At 41.0% G+C, this 11620-nt stretch overlaps 1 protein-coding gene across 24 annotated transcripts in view; it reads right to left on the bottom strand.

Annotated features, from left to right (window-relative positions):
* Positions 1–11620, bottom strand: part of rims2a (regulating synaptic membrane exocytosis 2a) — a 78954-nt gene that overhangs the window by 47693 nt on the left and 19641 nt on the right. For 15 of the 24 annotated variants that reach the window (XM_020611628.1, XM_020611632.1, XM_020611610.1 and 12 more), the window contains 6 exons: positions 9992–10130; positions 7848–7913; positions 6820–6936; positions 2819–3004; positions 1053–1159; positions 726–758 (listed from right to left, as the gene is read on the bottom strand). In XM_020611628.1, coding sequence (XP_020467284.1) covers positions 726–758; positions 1053–1159; positions 2819–3004; positions 6820–6936; positions 7848–7913; positions 9992–10130 — 648 coding nt within the window. The remainder of the gene's footprint in view (positions 1–725; positions 759–1052; positions 1160–2818; positions 3005–6819; positions 6937–7847; positions 7914–9991; positions 10131–11620) is intronic. The other 9 variants (XM_020611615.1, XM_020611616.1, XM_020611626.1 and 6 more) reach the window with 5 other exon arrangements.

Here is an 11620-nt window from a genome sequence, read left to right as displayed (position 1 = left end):
TGACAAAAGAGTTCTGCAAGTGCTTTGACAAGTTCTCCAGAACTGCCACACCTCCTGTCCCATCATTCCCTCCAGTCACTGCAAAGCCACTGAACTACAGTATCTTTGTTTTTCACAGCAAAACAACCCCTGCTTTCATTACTGTGCTTTTTACAGTACACGTCACAAGTTACTACAACAACACATAACATTTGATAACGGAGTGCTGAGGAACAAACATGACTTTAAATGTCACTTTGTAGTTGTGAGGGATGTGGAAAGTTCATACTGTTGTGCCTTAATCACTGCCTGCTAGACAGGGTCAACTAGGCTTTGAGCACAGTAAAGCGCTTGATTATCTTTGGTAGTGAAGTATCTCAGCAGTCCAAGAAGTTAAAATACATCAATCATTCCCAGACAAATAAAAACAATATCTAGCATAAGTATACATTATAACTCAAAACAAAGAAACGGGGAAGCTACAGTACGTTTGAACACAACACTGGTACTATCAACAGCAGGATCCAGACAGACCTACAAGTAAGTACAACACAATGGCACAGGACATCTCAACTGTACGTTACACAGTTGCAACAGAGTGAGGGTTCAAGGGGTACAGAATAAGCTCAGCCTCCAGTGAACCCAGCCAGCCACTGTTGCATACAGGGTTTTGACCTTCAGAATAAGGTGTGGCTCAACTAGCACACCTAGTCTGAAAGACTAAGCCCACACATTCAGCTACAGACCTTCATAAGGCTCTGTTCCTTCGTCTCCATCTTCTGAGAGAGAAATGGAAAAGGAACCGAGTATGTCATGAATGGAAAGTAAACACCAGTGAAACAAAACAAAGAAAATTCCTAGCATGTATGATATTTTCTTTAGCTATACTAAAGGTGCCAGCCATTTTTCAGAATTAAAACGGAAACTGCTGTAAAACCAAAGTGCGTCCTCAGGCCCAAACTGTTTGGACCGACAAATAAAAAATATATAATTACAGGATGCTGAACAGAAGCACACTATCGCACTAATAAAAACATGAGGCAAGCCCTGTGGTACAAACAGAAAACACTTACTTCTGTCCTTCCCAGTGGGTGGAAGCTGCGGTAGTTGCCTTCCTCGTCTACTCGACATGGGAGTACTGGCGGGGCTGGTCTGGACTGATCCACTACGAGGATGCGCCCTATATGACAAAAAGTGGTAGAATCTGGCATAAGACTCAAATTAGGACAAGAGTTTTTGATGGATGCACGGCCAGGCCATGTTGCACCCACACCACAGTGTGAGAAACACAAACAATCTTTCAAACAGGAGACATTTGGTACCATATATGTATATACCTTAAAAACTAACTACTTGCTACAATAGGTAAGTGACATGATTTAATCCACCTGTCTAGAACCACTTATTCATTTACTTCAAACACCATATATATATTTGCTTTGATAAAAGTAACTGTCCAGCTGAACAGCAGGTAGTCTGTGACAGTAATTGTTCTGATGTATGGGGAAACAAAGAGAAGAAGACTCCTTATTATTAGAAACATTACAAAAATAAAACCAATGTACGCAGCAGTGATGTTTGGCACATGGCATGGAAGTGAAGGGATACATCAACTGTAGGGAGTTGAGCTGCAATAAAAGATGCCAGGAGTGAATCACATGTACAGTCGACTCATCAAGCTGCAAGGAAAGACGAGTTCAATGCAGAAACAGCGTGACCATGCAATCAGACCTTCCCCAAAAACAAAAATAAATAAATGAATTAATTAACCCTGAATGCCATCACAGGATAAACGGCATCAGTAGATGTTAGTAATGAAATCGAAGCAAAATGTCGGCCCATCACTGCTATACTCACACAAGCGTATGAGCAGTGTGTTCCAAATTAAGATGAGTCAGCAGCACGGCGTCTACAGTGTCAGGATTATCGTGCCTGGGAGATGTGTAAAGAAAACACAGCACTCGTGCTTTTGGGGACAAAAAAAGAAAGTGGCCATATGGGGGATGGGTTAATTGTGAGGGGGAGGTGGGTGGGTGAAGCAAGGTGAGGGAGGAGAACAGGGGACTGGGAGGGTAGCAGGTCGGTGGGAGTGATGTGGGTTTCCTCGTCCACTCTGTGAGTTCGTCAAGCTCAGTTGACTGGGTACGAGCTCATTGGACAAGGTCTGAACTGGCTTACTTCTACAGGGGTTTTAGATGGGAAGCTGCTCTGGCAGAGGAAATTACATTAGAGCAAAGAACCAGAGATTTCACAGTTACAATCCTCTAGCTAGCGGACCAACTTCAGTTCAATTCAATTCAAATGTATTTGTATAGTGCCAAATCACAACAAACACCATGTCAGGACACTTTACAAAGTAAGGTCTAATATTATAAATAAATATTATAGAGGAAAAACCCAACAAATCCTACTTGAGCAAGTGCTTGGCGGCTTGGCAAGGACAATAACTGACAAAAAACAAAACATCTACTTCTTATTTGATTCATTTGGCAATATGATATAACCCATTATGAAGCTATGTTAGTACAATAGGTAGCCAGTCCAGTAGCTAGGCTGATTAACCAACCTGGAACGTAGTAAATTAAAGCTCTGTATGCCTATACTGCACTTAATAGTATTCTGTTAACTGGTTAAGTTTAATGTATTCAGTGGGCTTTTCTCTTACAACGATACTTGGCCAGAAAACTGTGGTTCTTTGGTCTACTTAATGAAGTTTTAACACTATGCTTAAAATGATTTCTCCTTTCAGAGTAGCTGTGCACAAGGGAAATGACTGCACGTCTAAAACTCCAGTCTGTTTCTGTGCTAAGCTGGTTAGCGTCTCCGATTTGGGTCACACCTCGTCAAGGCAGGTGAGGGGGGAGCAGACCTCCCAGATGGCAGAGAAGGCATGGACCTCATGAGCGAAGAGTCGTGGGGGCGTTCAGTGGAGCGTGAGCGTGACGTGGGGCGCTCTATAGTGGGCCGCTGGTCTGCAGAGCGGGACCTGCTGTGATACTCATGTCTATCCATGGCTCCGTGGTTCCTACAGAGGTTATTGAAAAATAGGCAGGCACTCAGTGGCACCCCAGCAGGACAGGGATACTATGCTGGCAGGGTGGACAGTATGAAGGGCACAGAAATTTGTTGCACCATCGAAACTGATCTGAGGTGTGTGGTGCTTGAGGACTATGCCTGTGTTCTTGCATGTTTTAAGCCATTTATCCATTTAACATTGTACTGTATATGTTATAGTTGACAATTTTTCAGATCACAACAAACATGTTAAAATTTCTGAACATGATTTTCCCCCTTGTAGCCAGTCACTTAAACATATTGTAAGGAAATTAAATTGAAACTTGGTCAAAACAGGGACTGAAAATAGTGTATGATTTTGTTATGGCCAAATTTAATTATACTTGCGCTGTAATGCGTGTATGCAGAGTTCTGTCTGCATACACGCATTAGTCTTTCTGACAAGTCTGTCATGGAATGAACTGAATGTAGATCTCAGGATATTTATTGGATATTAATGCCTATTATGAAAGCAAGAAAAACACATTTAAGAATATTAAACACAGCAACCACTTGGAAAATGGTCAGTTGGCTATGACTTCCAATTAATGGACCAAAATGCAGATATTTAGCTACGGGCCCCTAAAGTGAATCAGTAAAATTATTCAGCAACTCTTAGAGAATAGCAGACAGCATTTTAATGTCAAAAGACAAGATTTTACACAGGGTCTGATAAGTAAAGTGACACTGTGGTACATACAGTGCTTCTGTTCTTGTTCCATCTTCTCTACCCTGAGTTGTCAAAGTATGATCCTTATATCATCCACCTAACAAAAGCTTTAAGAAACATTTTTTAAACTGTTATTATTATGAATTATTAACAGCCAGCCATAGAGGACCTCTTGGCAGTTACATGTTAGACTCCATCCAAAACACCGCCTGCCATACCGAAGAGGTCACCACAGCAAAAGCTCTGTCATCCTTATCTGTGTGCTATGTTACCTAAGCTTTCATCAGCTAATTTCTGTTTCAAGACATCCCCACTGTCACCATGACGTGACCTAAAAGCTGAACCGGTTTAGCAGTTCATGTCCTGATCAGAACAGACATGACTAAGTTGATCCTGTCAAGGAGCAACAATGCTGCCATAGAGCCAATGCTAGCTGTGGACTGGAGCTGCCTTTTGTACAGTTTGTTGGAGTCAGGCATCCATTGTTTATGTTGTAGCTTCAGGAAACAGGACAGGAGGGGCAAAGATGGTGCGAGTTTGTTTTGAGTCTCACTAGAACCTTTATAGGCGGAGATGAAATTCACTAGAGTACCTTTACAGGCACTGGATTTACCAGACAGTGTTAAAAATCTTTGTTAATGTACCTTTAGCATTGGAAGTGCATGTACAGTTGACAACTGTTTTTCTTCCATGACATCTAAAATGTTCTATGGCCACTTGTGGTGCAGTTTTGCTTTCCTGACATGCACCTACTGTACAGTATATGACTCAACTTCCATGCAACTCTTTGTCTGTTAACATTACGGTTTTATTCTGTTGTTGTCTATGAGAAGATACTCACCTGATTTTAAAGGTCAACAGAGGACCTTGGTGGCTTCTGTATGGCTTACGGCCTGTGTAGTCAATTAACAGTGATACCTTCACAGTGTGTACACCTGCCAGCGACCATGTGCTGTTTCTAAATACTGCATGTGATGGGTGTGTGTTCTTCTGCAAGCTCTTTGAGGTAGGGTGAGGTGTGGGCAAAAGGTGAAGTGCATCTTCCCATTGCATTTAGCTCTGTTATTTCCTGAAAAAGCTATTATATGTGCAGTTTTTAACACAGTGAAGACGAAGGCAAATCTTGCCAATCTGAAGAGCTGCTGAAAAAAGTAGGTGAGGTTCTCAACCAGGAAAATCACTGATATTCTTTAACTTTCCACAGAGAAAATAAAAAAACATTCACAAAACCGCACATATCATAACAGTGAAAGGAAATATTCATCATTACAGCATGCACAAATGTTCTTTAAAGTTTAAATTCATAAATCGTAAACCATTCAAAAGTTCCCCCAAACCTGGTGTTTAACTAAACCATCATATTCATTGGATTTTTAAGGGCAGAAGACATGGTGGTATCTACACAACACAAATATGTGGGGGCTAACAGACTCTCAAATAATTTAAAATCACGACTTTGTGGAATATTTCTGAGAATGTGGAAGAAAATCAATTATTTGATTTGTAAATATCACATAATCCTTTCATAGTCCTCTAGTGTCTGTAGCCCTTAGCAGTGTGAAAGACTGTCCAGTAGAGAAAATGGCCTTTCTGTCACCAATAGCAAATCAGGTGCTCATCAGTTAGTGACCCCAATTAGCCTTGAACATTCTTTATCTACACTCATTTACAGCAATGGTCAACATAATCATAAATGGGTTCCCCTAATGAGGTAGTTACGGCCAAGGATTTATGGGTAATATGAGGGTTATATCTGTTACAAATCAAACACCTCATTAGGTGTAATTTGATGTACTGTATAGCCATGACTTACAGTACATATACTGGAATATCACCACTCACTGTATTGTTACTGGATTAAAACTGAGATTTCTGTGCTTGGAAAAGCTGCAGTGTAAATGCTTAACTCTGCAGGCTTTGTCCCACTCAAGGTACACTCTGGGGTGATGCACTGAAAACAACAGAACCATGAAAAACATCTTCTCATGTTCTACGGGGAAATCACCTAAACCAAGACATTTGCCAAAAGCCTCAAACACCACTAATGTTCTGCACTGCTTATCTTTTTCTGCTTTTCCTCTTTAACATGTCTGTTGTACCCTCCTTTCTATTCACTTCTCATGCTTGCTTTTACTGTGCCTGGGTGCAGACAAAAACAAACTGTATCTGTAAGGAGAGAGGAAGGAAAGCTGTTCTACACCTCTGTGGATAACGCTGTAATTCTAGCTGCTTTCGCTCTTCTCTCAGTTGAGACAAAAAGAAAGGGAGAATAAAGAAATAAACAGAGCTCTTGTTAATGGCTGTCTAGGCTATTGGCTGAGCCTGAAGTCAAGCCAAGCTGGGCCTTAGGGAAACTATGTGACACTTTAATAAAGCCAGTCAGGCTCTCAGGGTGGGTTCTGAGGACTCATCACTTTTGTTCTCCTGGTGAGGAGAGAAATGGCACAAAAGTCATGTTATTGCTTACTGAAAGCCAGATGGAGCAGGTGGAAGACTGAAGACAGAAAAATGGAGTCATTTACAGCGTTTTTCTAGAGGGGGCCATGAGAGTTCTGTTTTTTATTGGCACACCAGGACACTGGTGTGGGTCCTTGGGATGGATGGGTGTCAGCAGGCCTATTAAAATCTGTGCTTGGAATGGGCCAGCAGCCCATTCAGGCCAGACACAAAAAGCCAAAGGGCAACGCATCTGAGATGCCAGTGTATGGGTAAGCAAAAAACAACTGCCGATAGCATGTAAAAAAGAACGACACACCACTGAACAACATATTGTTGTTGGTATAATGCACATGGGTACATAAAACAAAGACATCGACAAAGAAACATTCAGGTGCTGGCCAGCACTTCACTCAACAACCAGAATACATACAGCTAACATTAGCAACACAAATACTGTAGCTCTGAGCCTCAACATACAGAGGCAGTTGTGTACCGTTACCGTACATCTACACAACTTCAGAGCTGTGATGACTCCTGAACAAAAACCGATATCAGACAGGATATCTTTTACTGTCATCACATGTACGATCACGGATAAAGTAAAGACGGACGAGGGACAGCTTGAGGAGACCACATGATGGCGGATGCACAGATGCAGCGGCAGTGCATGTTAATACCTCTCATAGTCATAGTCGGAGGAGTAGGCGCCCTCAGAATAGGCGCGGGTCATCCTAGTGGAACGCAGTAACCTGACTGCTTCCTCTCTGCAGATTGGGTACACACGATGGTTGCGGCTGGCGAAAAAATATAACTGGTCAGCATTCAATTTTTTTCACCACAACGGCAGGTAACAAATGAATACAAAAAAAAAAAAAAAACTGCAAAGGATTTTGGAATATACTTGTGAATACCAGTAACAGACTTTACCTGTAATCTGTCTGAATACAGTACATACATATATGTCAACCCAAAATCCAGAGTGTTTATATCTGTCTGAATACAGTACATACATATATATCAACCCATAGATGCAAAGCTAATATACACTACTACACTGAATGCATCTCCATGTTTGTAGGAGAAAGCACCTCTGCTGGACAAGACTTCACAACCACAGAACACTTATCCATTTTCAGTATTGCCATAGTCTCTTTTGGTGAATAAGGTGAAAAGAGAAATGTATTCATCTAGAGTAGGAATCACACTTGTTCACATGGCAAACGTTTGGAGAAAAATGCTCTCATGGAAATGAGATGGTGAGAAGTGAGAGTAAGCAATGCTGATAGTGGACGGACGAAGTGTATGGTCAAATTATCATTCAAATTATACTCTACTACTGAAAAGTAACACACATTATGTATATATTTAATCTTCTGCAGAAGAAATATATACATTATATATAAGTTAACACTACAGCACAACAATCATGGCACTGACAATGGCTAGGTGATATGAATGTCCTTTATAACATTTTCACATATGTGGTGTGATAGATGACTGTAGGTTAGACTTAGTGGACTTCAAACGACCTTATGGCCACTCGCCACAGACTACAATGAGGTAAAGCTTTGATAGCCATAGTGTCAGTGCCATGTGTTCAACACCCAAATAAAAGAAGAGTGAAAAGAAAGGATTTGTGGGCTAGAGTTGACTGGGTGCTGAGGTGCAGAGATGGGGCTTCATGCGAGTTCAGGTAAAAGTCTACCTGGTGTCCTTTTGGGGATCATCAAAAAGGTGAGTGTGTCTGGTTCGAGGTAGGGTGAGAAAATGGCTGCGACCACATGGAAGGAGGAGAGAAGACAGAGATGGATCTGAGATGGTGCTGAGGAAGAAGCAGAGGAGGAGGTGGAACAGGGGAGGGTGGGGGGTTGGAGATAGAGTCATAGCAACACAGATGGAGGGGTGAGGAAACTGAGGGAGAGAGAACGAGAGACTTCTCAAAGAAACAGGATGTAAAGAGACTGAGAAGGTTCATAGGAAAGGCTAATATACAGTAATAGTTTCAAAGAGAAAGAACAGGCTAGGAAAATAAGAGAGGCTGAGAAATCAGATGGTGAAGAGATGTCTTCATCAGCTTCAGCACACAGACAGATGAAAGAGGTACACTGAGCATGCCAGCATCATTCACAGAGGAGAGAACAAAACAGTGCAGTCCAAACACCTAAACCTGCTTGGTGTCCCTTCTACTGGATGATAAAGCAACGTAAGATCATGTGGATTACAAAAGATTTCTTCTTTTTACAGACACAATTACAAAAATAGTTCTAAAAGCAGAAAATGCAGTGAAAATGACACAAGTTTTAAATCAAATTCCAGCCCTAAGAAAAGCCATAGAAATTCCAGAGGACATATCTTTAATAGTGTAGGAGTTCTGGGATAAATTCAGATTCTCCGTGACTCATTTGCTGTGTCATGTTCAACTGTTTTCGGTAAATAACCAGACACTGTTAATTAAAGCAGCTGAAATACACTGAAGTGAGCACTGTCCCAGACAATTTAGATAAGTGCATTTTATGCATCTGACACTGATTTAGACCAAGCCTCAGAAATATCAAATAAAGTTAATTGGACAGGAGAAAGTAGCTGCAGCCTGGCAGAGCCAAGGCTATGGATGGACTCCTTGAGCAACATTTTCCAACCCTCACAAAACATAGTGAAGATGGATAACTGACCACTTTCTGTTGACCATAAAGATAGCAGTACTATAGCAGCATTTTCATCAGTGGCTCTAAATGGTTCTTGCATAATTTCATCCTACTGGACACACTGTAAGATGGAGTGGCATCTTATCCAGGTCTGTTCTGAATTTGAACTGTGATCAAATTAGTCTTTTTCTGACATTTTATGTGATATAACTTCATTTTTATCTTTAGAGTGTGATACTCTTTATTGTGTATCTGTTGTGTTTATTTGTTTTCACAGATACACACACACAAATCTTTCTTTTGGAAGTTTGGAGCAATACAGTTTATATCCAGTATGGAGGAAAACAGAGGAAGCCAGTATCAAGGCATAGGGGATCCACACCACTGTATCAGGTTAAAAATAATTTGCTCACATATTTACAAAGAAAGGAAACCGTTGCTCTGTAAAAGCAGGGATGTCACAAAATTGAAAGCATAATAGATTGGTTTACAGATAGTCTAAGGCAATGTGTGCAGAAACACCTCCCTGCAGATCTACTCATCAGCCCCCACATGTGCTTGTCAGCATCTGCTCATGCATGCCCACTGCATGTCCATGCGCCTACTGTGCACAAGGATAAAGTGGGGAGGGTCTGTACCTGCCAGGTGAGTCGTTATCTTCCCACACACTGTTGTGGTCCACTCTAGAGGGGGAGCTGTACTGAGAGGGCTTAAGGCCAAAGTCCAGGCCCAGACTTCTGCTGTGTGACAGAAGTGGACTGGATCACTCCTCATGTAAAACACCATTCACTGCCCCCTACTGGCCTGGGGGCACATGGTTTCATACAGAGGCTGAAGAACTCACAGCAACTACTAGGAACACTGCATCCTACATAGGAGTGATATGCATTTGCAACTCGTGAGCACAGCAGCACTTGATGCTACAACAAAATGGGTGACTATTTTCAAATTTCTCATTTTTTTCACAGTAACCCGACTGTCATGTCTTCCAACTAAGATAATCAAACCTGCATGTCTTTCCATCAGCAAAACTGAAACAATTCCCAAGCAAGAAAGTTAATACATCCATCTCCAAATGTTCAAAAAACACAAAATTATAGTGTAAAGTACATCATTATCATATGAACATAATCATGATATACACCTCAATAAAGAAAACGAAACATGTGTATAACCAGATGTCAAGGTTTAGCCCAGGAGTTACCTGGAGGGTGGGGGAACACTGGGAGAACGTGACCGCGCCCTGTTTATATCAGCTGACCGAGAGCAGTGGTTGGATGACATCACCTGCTCAGGAACAGACAACGTGGAGCTCTGGAAGTCTCTGCCATTCGGCCTGTAGTCTGTGAAGACGGGACAGAGGGAGATCAAGAAGGAGAGGGTCCTGGGTTATTTAGATGGTTACTAATTTATGTACCAACATCACAAATACAACAGAGTTCTATTTACATTTTCAAAGTTATGCTACATGCTGTTCTGCACAAGGTGACAGATTCTCTGTTTTCATTTTGCTGAGTCTCAATATTCCAAAAATGAGAACTAGGTAAAATTCATCAGCTGTGTTAACATTGTGCATTAAAAATGAAAATAGCCTTTAAAAAAATCAGAAACATTATAATAAATTTTCTTTGCAAGACTGATTAGTCCAGTGATCTTGAATGAGTTCATTAACCAATAAACACACAGGGATAGCAGCCATGGTTAAAGTCAGTGTTTAACACTGTTATAATGGATTCATATTCAATAAAGTGTACAGCATGTTAAAATGAGGTAAAGAAACCCTGAATCAAAGGTTGGGAAAGAAGAAAAGGTAGAACATGATGAAGAAATGCTGATCTTCATTTAAGGAATTTTGACATATTGACATGATAAGATTTTCTTTTTGATGGAAGGTAGCTGTGCACAAAATTAGAACATTCCACACAGTTAAAACATTTGATCAGTCCTGATTACAAGTGGATGCAGGTCTGATTCTGAACCTGTCACACACTGTAGTTTCACTATTCTCATACACTTGCTTTCTTTCTTTTATCAACCAAAGCTAAATAAATAATTAAAAAATGTGTCTCTTGCTTCATTCTGATGTACGTTGGGTTTAACATAGAAAAAAATCTTTCATTTCTAAACAGTAGCTCCAACCCAGAGCATCCTGCAGCAGAGCAGTCATTTTCCATGCAGAGCCAAATTAAATCTACTCTTCCTCTTGGCATGTGTACCACTTGTTAAACAAATATAAAGAGGAGAACCTTTACTGACAATTAAATGGATTTAATAAGAAGAATGAGGCTGCTTCGGTGTGGAAGGAGGGGAGAGAAGTGAAGGTCACAGCTGGATTAGATGTACTCTGAAATGAGAGAGTTCACTTCTAGATATAAAAAAATAGTTTTTCTTCCTAATCTAAAAACAGTAGTGTTAGATGTTTTAAATGCAAAGATTGCAGGATACTCTAAGATGTGGTGGAGCTCGAATATAACCAGAGTTGAGTGAAGGGGTATTCCCTTCTCTGTGAATGAAGGGGACTGGCATGGTGAGGCAGTGAGAGGCTGATGAGAATGATAAAGAGGCTGGAGGAGGATTCCCCACAGTAACGGAAACATCAGCAAGCTCAGGCTCAGACTCCTTCCCTCGCTGTTTGTCTGACAGGCAGCGTGCTACATTAACTGACTCTATTCACTTCTCTCTTCAATGCAGTTTTTTTTATTTCTTATACTCTTACTCGCCCTTCTTCTCTGTAGCCTGAATGTCCTCACAGAGATGTGAAACATTATCAGCTGTAAACCAACAGAACAGATCGATATCTCCATTCTGCAAAAAACAAAGTTGGCAATTTTTT

This window comes from Monopterus albus, unplaced genomic scaffold, assembly GCF_001952655.1.
Source record: "Monopterus albus unplaced genomic scaffold, M_albus_1.0 scaffold116.1, whole genome shotgun sequence".
In the NCBI taxonomy this organism is placed as follows: domain Eukaryota; kingdom Metazoa; phylum Chordata; class Actinopteri; order Synbranchiformes; family Synbranchidae; genus Monopterus; species Monopterus albus.
Note: the sequence above shows the minus strand (reverse complement) of the source record. Positions and strands in the feature narration are given on the sequence as shown.